This window comes from Dipodomys merriami, unplaced genomic scaffold (genome assembly GCF_024711535.1).
Source record: "Dipodomys merriami isolate MVZ:Mamm:240054 unplaced genomic scaffold, mDipMer1.0.p SCAF_30, whole genome shotgun sequence".
NCBI classification, from domain to species: domain Eukaryota; kingdom Metazoa; phylum Chordata; class Mammalia; order Rodentia; family Heteromyidae; genus Dipodomys; species Dipodomys merriami.
Genome location: NW_027204493.1, coordinates 13,556,849 through 13,573,693, shown reverse-complemented (window position 1 = coordinate 13,573,693; position 16,845 = coordinate 13,556,849). Strand labels below are relative to the sequence as shown.

Below are 16,845 nucleotides of genomic sequence, written 5' to 3'. Positions count from 1 at the left end.
GGCAAACATATTTTTTTAAGTCTGCCAATCAAAATAAACTTCAGCAGGCTTAGCATCATTTAAACTGAACTTTATCTCTTTTCTTCTGAGTTGAGGGTATTCTGCATGAGAAATTGTATTTGGAAGCAAAGTACTTTACCTTAGGGAATGTTTTCAAATGCATTTGTCTTCTCTTTGGCTACCTCTGATTTCTTATCTCTGTGTGCTATGGCACTCAATTTTATGTTACCCTTTGTTCCCAAGTGCTAGGTGACACAGACACACATACATTTAAGGTTGTTAAAATTAATGTTGTTTCACAGTCCTTCTTGCCTCTTGAGATAGTAGGTTATATACCATAACATCAAGAACAGAAAGGTGACACCATCACTAATTTGGTGATGTGATCAAATATGAAGAAATTTCATTAATAGTCTATGTAATATAGAGAGTTAATCTTAGCTTAATGTCTAGTAATTATATAATACAGGAGTCTCATAACCTTCATATAGGATTTCATCACCTTCAGTTATAGGAAGTTCACTTAGAATTGTCTGGAATGGAGGGATCATGCCACTCCATCCCCTTCTTAATGGGAGTTTCCAACCATAGTAGGGAAGCTTATCAGTAAGAATAAACAAAAAAGGATGACTATTTTAGAAAGACGCTCAGAGAAAAAAATAACAACAGTTCATACAAATTCAGAAGTAAGAGAGGGAGTGAAGAGTTATTTTTAGCATATATAGCAAGATTGCTTATACTCAGATCCATAAGTAATGAGTCTACATATTCATTTATTAATTAAGTTGGTCCAACAAGTACTGACATCTCTGGGTATTATCCTGATGGAGTTTTGAAAATGACAAGCATGATGGGTCTTAGTGTTGTACCAAAGTTAATTCATGGAGCTATGGATACAGGTTCCCAGTGGAGCCAGTGTGCTCAGAGAAGCTATGGACAAACCTTGAAGAAATAAGTAATAAATAGTAATGAGAATTTCTGAAAAACAAACTCACCCATTTTATACTTAGATTTCTATTTGCCTGTCTCCTATTTATAATCAAATTATATTTTACATAAAATGCAGTTTCTTTCTTCCTTGTCTTAACTTGTGTGACTCTCAATTTATTCATTAATGCAGTCTTGTAGACCATTAAATAATGGCCTTCATTTTGGTCATCTCAAAATGTCTGAGAAAATGGAGGAACATATTATCTAGTTTTGTATGTATGTGGGCCATATGTCAGTCTTGCAGATAACATCAGTTCTTAAAGGTACAAGCCCATATGTATGCGCACACACACACATACCAGTTGTGTCAGTGATCATTGTAGGAGTGCTACAACTGAGTGTTGCCTGAATGTGAACTTGATAAACACTGTTTTGTGTGTTTGTTTGTTTGTTTGTTTAACCTGCTCCAAGCCAGGTGCTGGTGGCTCACATGTATAATCCTAGCTACTCAAAGGTTGAAGTCTGAGAGAGTCATAATTTGAAGCCAGGCAGACAGGAAAATCTGTAAGACTCTTACCTTCAATTGACCATCAAGAAGCCAGAAGTGGAGGTGTGGTTCAAGTTTAGAGCACTAGCTTTGAGCACAAAATCGCAGGGACAGTACCTAGACCCTGAGTTCAAGCCCCAGGACCAGCACGCATACTCTCTCTCTCTCTCTCTCTCTCTCTCTCTCTCTCTCTCTCTCTCTCTCACACACACACACACACACACACACACACACACACACACACACACACACACACACACACACACACACACACACACACGCTTCAGGCAGTTCTACTGTAGGGCTGTGCTTTCTCGTCGAAGGATGAATGCTTTTTTTCTTGTTGGTGGGTAGAGAGAATCTGGACAGAAACAAGGAAAGAAGAAATTGGAGCATACCAGAGACTGAGGGAGATTCATGATATGGAAGAAAACTACTGGAAGACACAAAATAAAAACTTGATTATTTTCTTTTTTTCATTGGCTATTTCAGGAACTGTAAAGGAGTCTGTTTCCTTTTGCCTCCTCCATACAATGCTTGGTAGCCTTCAACTTGCAGATGTTAGACCTCAAGCTAGTTCAATTAAGTACAGACTTAAATATTAGTCAAATAATAATAGTAACAGCAACAAACTAACAGTATTTATGAACATTTAGCATATTCTGAGCATGATGCCAAATAAGTGACATCATTTAGCCATACAATTCCATGAGGAATGGTGTCTTATTCTTAGTATTTTTATCACTTCAAGGGAAGCAAACTTAGATTGATTAAGCGCACTAAGGCTATATTAAGATAATGTGTCAGGGATAGGCGTTGAATCAAGTGAACTGGATTGAGAATTCATGCTGTTCATATTTTTAACCAGTCCCTTTGCACTAAGGCTGTCCTCTCTGATAGGGCTGGTCTCAAGTCTAATGAATTACTTCATGGTGTACTGAACTCTTTTTAAAAAAATATTGCAACCTTTGGAAAGTTTTGGAACAAATTTGATCCCTAAACTGAGAATTACCTGTGTTTCTTTGATTTGTAATGCACATTGACTTATCCAATTATGTAATTCAGATCCTACAGTATTAGTTCACTAAATTAAACATGGGTATCACCTCCCTGAAGTTCAGATTGTTTCTTTGGCATTCAGTCATTTTTGCTTTTGACACAGTTCTGGCTGTGATTATATAATTAATAGGGCTATTGATTAGAATAAAAGGAATGATTCAGGCAAGAAAACTGAAATCTTCCTTGAAGAGCATTTCTATCAGAATATCATAGCATTATAAGACAAAAGATAAAACTATGGATGGGATCTAATAAGGATAGCCGAGTTTTCTTAAAGTTTTACTATTTAAGGGCACGTTTGTCTCCGAAGGAAAATTGCAGTTAGCCTCAGAGGCAACCTTAATATTCTAGTTTTGAGTGTCAAAACTGTGAATTCTTCTTAGCTTGGAAACTGTGAATTCTTCCTAGCCTAGAAACTTTGACTTCTATTAGTTTTGTCTGAAGGCCGCTAAGTTAAAGTTTATAATTTAACAACAACAACAAAATTTCTAGTATAGAAGAAATTGTAATATACACTAGAATACAATAGCATATCCACAGTTTTCAAAGTTTAAACTTTGGTATGTAACAGATACCTTCCACTTCAGCCAAAATGTTCTCAGGTTGTGTACTTTGGTCAGTGGCTATTTGGACCAAATTACTTGCATAGTAGCTTCTTTAGTCTGGCCACCAGATTTCTGGAAGACCACAGCAGTGCTTTGTTTTTTGTATCATGCCCATGGCTTAGGAATTTGCTACTTAGAAAACACTGAGGACTTGGACTACAGGTTGCGGTCACGTAGGAGATTGTATGTCAAAGGAGCCGACCTTTGCATTTATAGTACAAAAGGATGTATTTTCCCCAAAGTATACCTTCTGCTTTTTCTTTCTGTGCTGCTCAGTTTCTCATGGCTACTGGTTCCTTTGGTCATTAGGACGATATAAAGGAACTCAAAGAATCAAGTCAAGAAGGATTCCATCCCCCCAAACATGGAGTAATGTTCTGGTTTGTGGTTCTACCTGAGTGCTTAGCACATACTGCATTGTAGCTACACATTTCCAAATACTAACACAACACCCAACAATGAAGAGAGTAAAGATTTGTGGTGTGTATATTAAAGAAAATTTTAGGATTGATGGAGTGGCTTAAGTGGTAGAGCACCTACCTAACAAGAATGAGGTTGTACCAACCTGAGAAGAGTGAGGAGAAAAAAAAATTTTTAATCAGATATTGAATGAGATTCTATAGAGAACCGGGTATATGTCAGAGACATAAAAAACTATATTCTGGTAATTCTATACTAACAAATCATCATCTTTGACCAACAAAAGAAAAAAGTAATTTATTTGCGGAATAATTTTGAGAGACAAATTCTACTAGTATATTTGAGAACTCTGAATAGATATTTTATAGAAATCTCCATTATGTATCAAAGTTTCTGTTAGATGTGTTCCATTATGTAGACTACCCAGACACATAAACACATAAACTTCTGTCTGGGTCTTTCAGTCCAGTCAGGAAGGCAACATTCATTTAGATGACTGACCTCCAGGGTGGAAAGAGTTAAAAGTAGAACCAAGAGAAAGGGACTAAATGTTTCTGAGAAATTTTTTCCAGGCTGAAATATCAGGGAAGGTTTGGTGGAATAGGTGACATTTGATCTGGCCCTTGTAGGGCACATCTAGTTGTTTGAATATGCAAAAGCTAAGAGGAGAACTGACATGGTCCAAATTCCAGGCAGAGGAAATAACAAAACCAAATGTATGAGGGTGGAAAACTTGGGTCTGGTCCACAAAAGCAAGAAATTAGTTATCTGTGGAATGTACCAAGAGAGCAATAGCAAAGTATGGTAGGAATGGCAAAGTGGAGCCAGATTATGGAGAACCATAATTACTAAATCAAGTAGTTTGGAAATCTTAAGTTATAGCCATTTACTATTTTGGAACAGAGTGGTAATATGATTTAAACTAGTATACTAAACAAATATTGTTTGATTAGCTTTATGCAAAGACTAGTTACATATGCCTTCTGAATATCTGAAATATAAGTATGCACCAGCTCCACCAGTTTTTGTGATAGAATCTTACTTTTTACTGTTCAACCATAATTGATTCTGTTTCTGCTTTCCAGTAGCTAGGATTACAGGCATGCACTACCACATCTAGTCCAATTGATAGTTGAAGTGTGAACTCTGAAACCAAATGAACTTTTCTTGCCCAGTTAATTTACATCTGTTGACCTGTCTTGTATGTTTTAAAATCTCTACATGGTTTCATGCACTGGCCATTTGGAAAATACTGATTTATTATATTACATGTCTTCCAAATGTTAATATATTGAGAAACAGTAGGAGGAGTAAGTTTCTCAAATCTCACTATTGGGAAACAGTAATAGAAATAGGTTTTCCAAAATTTTAGCTTTTGCTTGAAAACAAATTTTATCATCATCAAAAACTATCAGTTTTTAATGGCATACATACAAATCCATTTCAAGAAAGTGTCTATCAGATATTCAAATATGATTAATCATAGTTTGTCAGCTGAAATTACAAGTAAAAGTGGAATTCCATGAAAATAAGATAAAACAATTGGTTTAACTTACAACTCTAATAATTATACAAATTTATCCTCAAAACAACTGTCTATTTTGGTATATAATAAAAATGTGTGTTGTGTGTGTGAGTGTGTGTGTGTGTGTGTGTGTGTGTGTGTGTGTGTGTGTGTGTGTGTGTGTGTGTGTACTGTATTAAAATCAGGGGAACTATACCACTGGAGCCATGCCTTCAGTTCAGCATTTTGCTGGTTAATTGGTGATGGAATCAGCCCAGGTTGGCTTCAAACCACAGTTCTTCACGCCTGTCTCCTGAGTAGCTAAAATTATAGGATGAACCACTAGAGCCCACCTGTAAAAATGCTTTTTGTTTTACTTCTCTTTTAGTTGTATAGACTGTTGAAAAGATGTGTTTAAGAGCTAATTAAATAAAGACAATAACCCTCCTTGATTAAAGGTATCCTTAGATGAAACTGGCTTTTTTCTTTCACTTGCACAGGTGAGTAGTCAAGAATACTGTCATGCTGGGACTAGTGCTTGTGCTGAGTCTCCACAGCTCTTCCATTGATTTTGCAACCTAAGAGAAAATGTCAACATAGTGGAAGAAGCATCTATCTCAGTGTTGTTGCATAGTTGTGATCTCCTAGGCTTCTTGAGTACTTCTCAAAAACCACACTTTGAATGATTCTGCTTAATTTTAGTAGGCTGATTAACTACCCTTTGTATGTGTCTGTTATGTAAACTAAATCTTGGTTTTCACTTCCATATATACCCCATTGTCTGTTCTATCCTGGCCCCAGAATTTTAGTAGTATAAAATTTTGTTTCCCATAGTGCTTTCTGGCTTAGAAACCGCTTTCTATATTCTTTCTTTTCTTTTCTCTCTTCCTTTTTCTATCTCTATTTCTTTTACATATCTTTCAAACTGTTCCTGGGGAATCTTAAATATAAGTCAGAAGCTATTTTTTTACATGATTCCTTTACTGTCTGCCCTCTGGCCTTTGGGATAAGGAAGAACATTCTTTTATTTCCTTTGTCACAATATTTTATCATAGTGGATTTCTCCAGCTTTTAATAAGGTGGTGTTGGGACTTGAGTGATAAGAATATTGGAAGACTACACATAGAGCTTCACTATGACCCAGTAATCCCACTTCTGGGCATTTACCCAAATGATCACAAACAAGACCATACTAAAGCTACCAGCACAACTGTGTTTATTGCAGCATTATTTACCATAGCTAAGATATAGAACCAACCCAGATGCCCCTCAGTAGATGAATGGATCAAGAAAATGTGGTATATATACACAATGGAATTCTATGCTACATCAGAAAGAATGACATTGCCCCATTTGTTAGGAAATGGAAAGACTTGGAAAAAATTATACTAGGTGAAGTAAGCCAGGCCCAATTTCTTTATTTGTAATAACTAGTGTATGTCTGAGACAAGCAGAAAAGGTCAGACATGTTGATGTTAGGTGAAATGAACCCCAAGATAAGTATTCAAATGTTTTTTTTTTTACTTTCATGCAATTGTTTCTAACATATTTATAAGATGATTTCCTTGTTGCTTTGTATGTCCCTCCCCCACGATATAACCCTTGCTTTCACTGTGTTTGATGTTGGTATAATTTGTGGAGGGGAAGGGAAAAAACAAATAGTTTAAATAGAGATACAGGTGGACCCACTGCAACAATGAGATGTACAAGTTGTTTTGTCGAAAAACAAACTTTACAACTTGGGGGGGCGGGTGTTATGGGTGTTGGGGGGACGGGATAGAGGAAGGGAGAGGAAGGGGAAACAAAGGAGGAAGCAACAATGCTTGATAAGAAATGTACTCATTATCTTGCCCATGTAATTATAACTCCTCTGTATGGTATTTTCATAATAAAAAATAAAAAGAATATTGGCCAAAAACCTCCGCCCAACTCTTTGGCTTTTGAGATTTTCTATTGTTTTCAAATCTAAAATGAAGAAGAAAAGGGCACAGTCAAGAATTCAATGTATATCCTACAAAATTAAGAAGAGAGAGGGAAGAGAGGCCTAAGGGATGAGTGGGCCAGAATGCTGAAAGGGGTGACATTGATCAAGATGCATTGTATTTATAAACCACTTTGTTAAATGACAACTCCTTTGCACACTACTTAAAGAAAATTTTAAAATCAAAGTGTACACAGTTCAGAGCAGGTTTGAGTTTAATGTCTTACCATTTTCTGTAAGTATTACGATTGAAGTGACACACAGCATGCACTTCTCAGTCAGTTGAATAAGTTTAGCCTTGAACTGTCAGATGGCATGTCCTGCATGTTACTGCTTTTTGGTTTGTAGGTTAGGAATACTGGGATGTCTCATCAAACAGGTACACATTACTTTCTTAATTTGTCTCAATCCTCAAAACATCTTGTATTTCTCATTTTAACCTGGTAACTAAATGACAATCACTAAGCTAGGCTAAACAACTGTATACCACCATTCACTTGATTTGCACCAGGATTGAGTTAGGCTGCTACTGAGTAAGGCCTTTGGCAAGAGGATGAACTGGGAATTTAGTATTCTAAGCTCAGAGTTTGCAAAGAACTAAATCCTTAGAAATGCTAAAGACTGGAAAAAAATACTTTTGTTATTGCTGTTGTTGTTGTTATTGTTGTTGTTCTGGTTCTAGGGCTTACACTCAGGTTCTGGGCACTACCCCTGAGCTTCCTTTCCTCAAGTCTAGTGCTCTACCACTTGAGCCACACAGCTCCACTCCCAGCTTTTGGTAATTTATTGGAGATTAGAGTCTCATGGACTTTCTTGGACAGGCTGGCTTCAAATCATAATCTTCACATCTCAGCCTCCTGAGTAGCTGGGTTCATGGCCATGAACTACCAGCAATCGGCTGGGCAGAAGACATTTTTGCAAGAGACTAAAGGGTCTTCTCACTATTAATATAGTCTTTATTTGTTATGGAAAGATATTTAATTTAGTATAATTTTATATTTTTATACTGTTATTGACTTTCTTGTCATTTTGTTTCACTATCTTTAAGCACCTTTATATATTCCAGAATGTGGCAAATAACAATATAGTTCCTTGTTAAAGAGTTGGATAAGTTGGATTTCTATTATGTCCCAGTTCTATTATTCTGTTTATGCTTGATGCCTTGGATGGCATCTAATGTGTGGATTATCAGACCTTGTGTTAATTATTACTTTATTGGATTGGATAGTTTGTACTAGATTGTAGCTTTCTAAATATCTCTTAAGACCCTCTCAGTGATGTATAGGGAATAAATATTAATAAGTACTCATGGAATTAATTGGTTGAGAATATACATGGACACATGACCACTCTGGATATTAAGGACATTTATATATATATATATATATATATATATATATATATATATATATATATATATATATAGTCAATAGGTACCTTTTGTTCTAACAGTATATATGCACACATATACATATATGTATATTATATGTATATATCTATCTTTTTCCTAGCTTGTGTGGTAGCAGAATTTTTTATTTAACCCATCCCCTCTGGCCAGTGATGCCTTAATTTCAGTCACATTAGACTTACTGTATTTGGGGAAATATAAGGTTGGACAACTTTACATTCTTCTGTGTCTTGATTTTCTTACTGATAGTAGTAACGTTTATCCATAAAGTTTATCAATAATAGTACCCAGCTTATCCGACTGTCATGGTAAATGTATTAGTACATGTAAAATGCTTAGAACAACCACCAGCCATATCAGAGCAATACTTATTGGTCAGTTGCAGCCATTGGTTATCTATCAATACAACAATCAATGGGAGTATTCTGTAAGTATTGATTGGTTTTGTGGAATTTACAGTATGCATTGTGTGTGTGTGTGTGTGTGTGTCTGTGTGTAATTGTGTGCTGCATATCATGCAAATCGTTTATACTCGTAAAATGAAGCAAAGTTGTGTACCGATTCATATGCAGAGTTTATGTTGTTGTAAGCAGTTATCACTTAGCAGTACTGCTCCTATGTATGGATGATTCTTTAGCATATGGATCTTGTCTGGATGTAGCTTGTAGCAGATGCTGTTGATATAGCCTACCCAGATCTTCTTTACTGGGCCAGTGCATCCATCTCCCAGCTGCTGTGGTTATTGGCTGCTAATGACTCACACCTGTACCCTTCTCCAGAGGACTGCTTTTGGCTGACAGTAATTGCCTCCACCAGATATGTCTGAGAGATTATGACATCAGGTCCCAACTCCCTCCGTTTCTCCAGGAGTGAGAGCCAATGGCTATATGGGGCTCTAACTCCCCAACCCTTTTCCCCTTGCCTCTGATCTGGACATCGGTGGCTCTAGTTCCTTGAGTTCCTTCTGGGATCAAGCTGAAGCCAGATCTCTGAAATCATACCTTTTCCAAGATTCTTCCTAGATTAGCTTACTTCTTTGACTCCTAGTTTCTCCTGACAACACTCCATCTGTAATCAGGTACAAGGAATACAATCTCAAGCTCTGCCTCTCAGGAGTCTAACATAAAATGTCCCTCACCTCAGTACCTCTGTCATTTTCTAACTCCATCATCACTTATGCAATGAGTGAATTCTTCATATTAAATAAAATCTCTGGCTTGAATTTCCTTTCTTATTTCTATTCGGTTTCCTTGATTAGACCCATTCTACCAGACATCACCCCTGTTCATAGCCTATGTATTTAATGTTAAAAAAAAACATCCAGTGCACTTGATATTTTTACATACACAGGTATTTTAATATAGCATAACAGTAAATATCCTGCAAGATAGGGTCATAAAATAAATTTCAAAATTTGAGTTAATTAGATGAGCTATTCTTTCTAAAACACTGTGCCTGGAATGTAGGAATTGCTTAATAATAACAGCTACTTCTCTCCTGACACTAGGCTTTGAAATTATTTGCTCCACTTTGGGGAGGTGCTTTCCAGACCATATAATGAGCACCTCCATGACAGCACATTATTCAACTCTATTAGCATCTCTGAGCTTTCTTTTTCTTACATAAAATATGCACTTCTAAGGCTTGTCTAGTATTGTGTTGACTCTCTAAAGGACAAAGAGATTTGATAGTGTCAATTTCCCCAGTTTAAAATATATATATATATATTGGACATAGGAACTCACTGTTCAACTGAAACATAGCTGATTAGGGTTTGGTCATCTGCAACAAACTGATGAAATGCTTCATCGAATTTTCTCCATATAGCCTATAACAATGTTCACCCACATACACACAGATTACTATCAAGCCCACAGATCAAAGAAATAAAAAGTATCCAGCATGATGTAACAGGAAATGCTCAGGTTGTCTTCTCAGATGCAAATCACAATTTTGTGATTTCTGCAGACACTTGACTAGGAATCACTCACTCCTGAACGTTTTTCTTCCAAATTCAACATCCATAAATCTTGAATGAATAAATTTTATTTTCTCCTTTCTTCACTTTCCTTATCAACTTATTGAGAGATATCTTGCTAAATATTGGAAATTCAAAGAGTACTAAGATATCTACAATTGGTGATAATCTCAATCTCATTTCATTGCCTTTCATTCATTTATTTGTTTTTGTGCCAGGCCTAGTGCTTTAATTAAGGGCCTGGGGACTATCTTTGAGCTCTTTTGCCCAAAGCTAGTGCTCTGCCACTAGTGCTCAGCTAGTGCTGAGCCACAACTCAACTTGCAATTGTTTGGTGGTTAATTGAAGATAAAAGCCTCACAGATTTTCTTGTTTGGCTTCCAATCAGTATCTTCAGATCTCAGCCTCCCAAGTATCTAGGATTGCATGAGCCAATGGTTCCTGGTTTGTCGTTTATTCTTCACCACAGATAATAAATCCAAATGGATTTACACAATGTCTCAAATGCAAAAATTTTAGTTGTTCACAAATTCAGTACTACGACACATAAAATTATTGTGTAGAAGGAGTGGGGGAGAGGAGAGGAGGAAAGAGAAAGGAAGAGGGAAGGGAAAGGAAAGAGTGGGAAGAGAGAAGAGAGAAAACAAAGAAAGCTTAGGTCTTTCTTCCTCTTTAAGTCATTTTTATCTCCCAAAGGCAATACCTCCAAATACCCTCAACCTAAAATTTGAGGAATGAACTTGTGGGGAATATTTCAAACCAAATCAGTTCTGTTAGAAACTGTTAACAAGTTAGTATAAATTTTGTTTCTTTCATGTTTTTATGTGGAAATCATGAAGAATGACTTTTGGGCTCCCCTTTTAAGGCTATACTGGAAATCATCAAGAACTTTTGGGTTCTCTTTCAAGGCCATATCTACCCATTGGCTCTAATGCCTCATTCTCATTAATCAGGCTAGTTTCTAGATTCTTACTTACCCTTTTCCATACCAAGGGCATTAGCACTTAAGTTTTGAAAAAAAATACATTGGTTTCCAGTATGAATTGCTATAGGGAACATTATTCAGTTGCTGAAAGCTTCCCTCACCCCACCCGCCCTGGTCTGGGGACTTGAACTCAGGGCCTAGGTGCAGTCTCTGAGCTTTTTTGCTCAATGCTAGAGCTCTACCACTTTGAGCCACAGTGCCACTTCCAGTTTTCTAGTGGTTCATTGGAGAAGAATCTCACAGACTTTCCTACCCAAGGTAGCTTTGAACATTGATTCTCAGCTCTCAGCCTCCTGAGTAGCTAGGATTACAGGTGTGAGCCACCAGTGCCTGGCTGAAAGTTATTTTTAAAAAGAACTTGCATTACCTTTTGACAGGGGCTGATAATATCCGGAAATACTGGAGCCGCTACTACCAAGGATCTCAAGGTGTGATATTCGTGTTGGACAGTGCCTCTTCAGAGGATGATTTAGAAACTGCTAGGAATGAACTGCACTCAGCTCTTCAGCACCCACAGTTATGCACTTTACCCTTTTTAATATTGGCCAATCATCAAGACAAGCCAGCAGCTCGCTCAGTACAAGAGGTATGTACATCTCATTTCATCTGGTTAATGCACTTTGCTTATCTTTGTTTCTTGGACTATGGCTACCACATTGAAATTAGGATGTACTGTTTACTGATGAAACCATGGTTCTTTGGGAGACAGAAAGGCTGTATCAATGTGATAAAATTGTTTACATAGCTTTACCTGCTGAAGAACACAGATTATTTTGGTCAGAAGTTGGAAGACATATCTGGATATTTTTTCTCATCAATTTTGAAGGGATAAAGGCCAAGTTACTTAATATTTTAGTAACCTGCTGACTTGGTTTATTCTCTTCCAGCTTGTGAAAGAATGTATCTTGCATTTTGGTAAAATGCAAAGAATGTATCTTGCATTTTGGTAAAATGCAAGTGACTATTCAGTCACTTGCCCTCACCTGTCATGTTCTTATCATCCTGTTGTTGACTAGGAGCAATGGGTTACATTCTGTAGCCACCCAGGCTAAGAATTGGTATCTTATTTTTCAAGTTTTTATACCACCAAAAATACCTTTTAATATGGACTCACTCATCTAATTTCATTTCTTACTTTGGATTTCTCCTATAAAAGTATGAGACTATTCTGGGCAGACAATTAGTGTCTCACTCAGTCTAGCTTTTGATTTATGGTACTAAAGTAATAAGATATGTGAAGAGTTTTTAAAACTTAAATTATACTAAATTATAACCTAAGTACAGTGAAATAAAAACTCCTGGTATATTCTTTTACACCTGTAATGTTCAGGATATATTTTCCTCTCTCCTTCGAAAATTGTGTGCTGCTTCAAATGGCTTTGGAATTAAGATGATTAATAGGAATAACATTGTGCTTTAGTTGGAAAAAAATAAGGAATCAAGAACATAACGTGATTTAAGCAGACCTCTCTTGCATTTAGTGTGTGACCCATGGTAAATAGCTTTGTTCTTTTGTCTGGCTTCATACTTAGAAAGTTGGAATAATGCAAATTACTATAAGTGAGTGGGATTCACTTAGGTAATTTTCTTGGAACTTTAATGCACTAAATATAGATCATTTTCATTTGTTTTAGAAAAGTAGTAAAGAAGGCAAAGATTTATTATTTAGCAGACAAAGTTCAGAGCGGACTCAGAGCTCAAAGTACCTTCACTTGCTTCATTCAGCATTAAGTATTTAATGCCTTCTTCCTTTGTTGATTTTGGAGAACATTGATAATAGCAATTAAAGTAGAAAATAGCTATAAAATTCTACTTAGATTTTTTTTTTACTGTACAGATCTTCTGAATTTTAACTATGCTGCCATCCTGATATGTTCTTAAGAACATTGTAACTTCTTACCAGATTTTTCTATCCATAGATTATTATTAGAAAGTGCTTCACTGAAATACATTGTTGCTCTGATACTTATTGTGGATGGTTTAGGTGTATATTACAGACCAGAGGCAGACAATTTAATGTATTTTCAAACTAGATAAAATATATTAGTGTCACAAATGAGATAGACATGTTACAAGTACAGTTACAACTCAGATCACTTGATTCAAGTGAGATGTAATATCTGACAAGATTTTTCTTTGTGCTTTTCAAGAGACGATCTGTTTTCCTTAGACATCATATAATTGAGACAAATGTGTTATTTAAACCTAATATATGACTCACGGTAACCCTCTATAGGAATGAAAGACTGTCACATTGAATAAAGAAAGCTTCTAGCAATTAATTGCTCCCGAGTATTCTTTGTGTGCGTTAGCTGTCTATCTCTCCTAGGGAGGGAGCAAATTATCTTTTTCCCCCTTTTCCTGATTAACCTTTTAGTAAGACAGATGGCTATAAATGTAGAATAATCTTAGGCATGGCTTGGAAATTATTGTAAACTTGTTTGTATTGAAGCATATGAAAGTCTGTGAGATTTTGCTTAGCTTTTTCCTCTGTATCAATTTTCAATTAATTTTCTTTAAAATTTTTGCTTATAGTGAATTAGTATAATAGAATTCCTTTCTTATGGATATATAAGTATATTTTTCTATGGATATATAATATATACTGTACACAGCTGTGTGTTTGCAAACTATTTTGGAGTACTGGATTAGGATGGACAAATTCCAGGACAGATCTTCAAGTTTGTGGAAGCATAATGAAGTGCACGCATTTACTTTGGGTTTGGCCTAAAAAGAGAAGGAAGCCTCCTATCTTTCTTATTTCTTGATGACAAGAAGCTTTTTGGTATTTATGTGTTTATATAAAGCCTTGAACTAGTCTCAGGAATGTTTTAGGAAATAAATCAATACTTTGTTGTTCACATAAAAGTAGAGTTGTGAAACTGGACGAGAGCATACTTAGGTAGAAAATTGAAAAATAAGTGGTCATATGTTACTTAGTATATATTTAGATATGGTTATTTTGTTGATTTTTTTTTCCTACATAAGGTATTAAGTGATCTGCCTATTGCTTTATAAGCAGTCTCTAATTGGTATATGCTCTCTGGTATTGTCTACTTTGTAAAAGACAGTGTTTTGTTCTGCAAAATACATGTAAGTTTTAGATGAAATTCTGTTCTTTAGAAATCCAAGAAAAAGTCTTTAGATTAATAAAAAGCACCAAACAACTCTTTACTTCAGTTAAGACATACATTTTTCTAATTTGGGGAGGGGAAGGGAAATAACAAAATGCTGAAACAAGGATACAGGTTGACCCATTGTAACAATGAGATGTACAAGACACTGTGTTGAAAATGAACTTTACAACTTGGAGGAGAGGAGGGAGGAGTTGGGGCGGTGAGGAGGGAGGAGTTGGGGCGGTGAGGAGTGGAAGGATGGTGGGGAAAGACAAAGGAGTGAGTAACAATGCTTGATAGGAAATGTGCTCATTACCATACTCATGTAACTAACCCCTCTATACATACCTTTACAATAAAAGTATATTAAAAATTGAAAACCATAAAAAGATAGTAAATCATAAAAAGACAGTAAATCATAAAAACATCAATACTTCCTCATGTCTTGTTGAAAATTATTGCATTTTATGCTTTTGCAGAAAGAGGGCCATTGTTTAGCCTGTCAGTGGAGTAAAACTTTAAGCATTCACTTGTTTCATGAGCATATATTGATAATCTTAGAAAGTGGTTCAAAAACCAGTGGGACTCTGTGGAGAAAGCTGAATTATCAATGGAATAAAAATCACCAGGGAGTTAAAGATTTAGTTCTGTCTTGTGCTGTGAGGGCTGCTGTCTGTATATAGCACTTAGCTCAGAAAGAAGACAATGGCTAAAATTGCAGTATAACCCACAGACTCACAGACAGAAAGGAACATGCCCAATTGTTTTATTACCCTTTCAGAAGCAAGTGGAATCTTGTATATCGCATAGTTTCCCTTTGTGTAATATACCTAGTAATGACTTGTGTTTTAACTTACTAGAATTTTAGGATTTTCTATTTTGAGAATTGATTGGAGAAACATGTATTCTTTCCTTTTTTTTTTCTTTTTAAAACAAAACAAATAAACTTTAAAAAAAAAAGAAAGAAAGAAAGAAAGAAAACAAAATAGTGAGGAAAAGAATACCCTTTATACACACACTGTCTGAAAGCCAAGCAATTCTTGCAACAGATGTTTGTTGTATTCATTTGGGGAGGTGAGTTACTGTGGCTTTCCAGAATTTATTCATATCAACTAATTTTTCCCCTCTATTGAAAACATACGAGAAAAATCTATAATTATGCCATGTGGCTCATTTGATACATTAGGGAAAAATCTGGCCTAATTTAAATGATAAAATATAGAATGAGAATTCTTCTAGGGTAACTAGCTTGTTTCTTTAAAATTTGTATTGTATTGTAATTGTATCTAATTTGTTTTACAACTCCTGGAGGAGAGCATATGCATACTTCAGTTCTGAAGTTATTTAATGGATCAGGGGGATTTTATGAGAAGTTAAATTGATATAGTAGCCAATAAATGTAATCCTATTTTCCCTTTATTCATTTACTCGGTTGCTGGTGGTGATTTTTTTACCTTGTGGCTTGTTTTGAAATCTTACTTTTATTTTATTGAACTTACCATGTCTTATAAAATGAAATGAAATAATAGCTCTATTTGTAGTAGGTGCATTTGATTTAATATTTTTTAATACTCTTAATAAAAAAGTCCTTTACTTTTTAAAGAAATACATCAAAAGTTCTGTATCAGTTAATATTTTTATTAAAGCAAATATTAATTGAGACATAAAAAAACTGTGAAGCATGTTTGAAGCAGAATTATAAGGTCTAGTGAGTCTATTCATTTCATGGTTCATTAATTACAGCATGGGGAAAACCCAGTTCCCAAATAAGGGTGTGAATATTAAAGTTAAAATTTCTGATCAGGTTATTTCTCAATTTTGATATAATGGTAATTCAGTTTATTACCTGCATTGTACTTAGTGTGATATTTGCACAGAACAAAATAGAAATGTGAGAAGAGTATTTGGGAGCATTTTCTGATGATGTCAACATGACTATTTAAGCCAGTTTTATTTGGGTTATGTGTTCACATATTTTGAGTTATACATTCAGCCCACTGTATGTCATAAATAGTTTTAGTTTTAGTTCTCTGGACTGGATATCTTCTGAAAGAGGATGCTGGTATTTTTGTAGTATTGAACCATCACATTGCATTATAATTCTTACAGATTATTTCTATATTTTATACTCTTTCTTTTTATTTAGTATATGCTATTAAATAATAAGTATAGTTTAATTTTTTATATATTTTATTGCTTTGAATAGGTCAATTCTTTCTTGGTAACTATGTAATAATAAATACCATCTCAGGTTTTTGGTGACCATTATGTTATTAGAAAATGTAAAGCATTTTTAAAAGCATGTGAAATAC

The 16,845-nt window shown here is 35.3% G+C and overlaps 1 protein-coding gene across 4 annotated transcripts in view; it reads left to right on the top strand.

Moving 5' to 3' along the window:
- Arl15 (ARF like GTPase 15) overlaps positions 1-16,845 on the top strand; it is a 379,440-nt gene that overhangs the window by 171,861 nt on the left and 190,734 nt on the right. For all 4 annotated transcript variants that reach the window (XM_070041162.1, XM_070041161.1, XM_070041164.1 and 1 more), the window contains exon 4: positions 11,795-12,003. In XM_070041162.1, the coding sequence (XP_069897263.1) occupies positions 11,795-12,003 (209 nt within the window). The remainder of the gene's footprint in view (positions 1-11,794; positions 12,004-16,845) is intronic.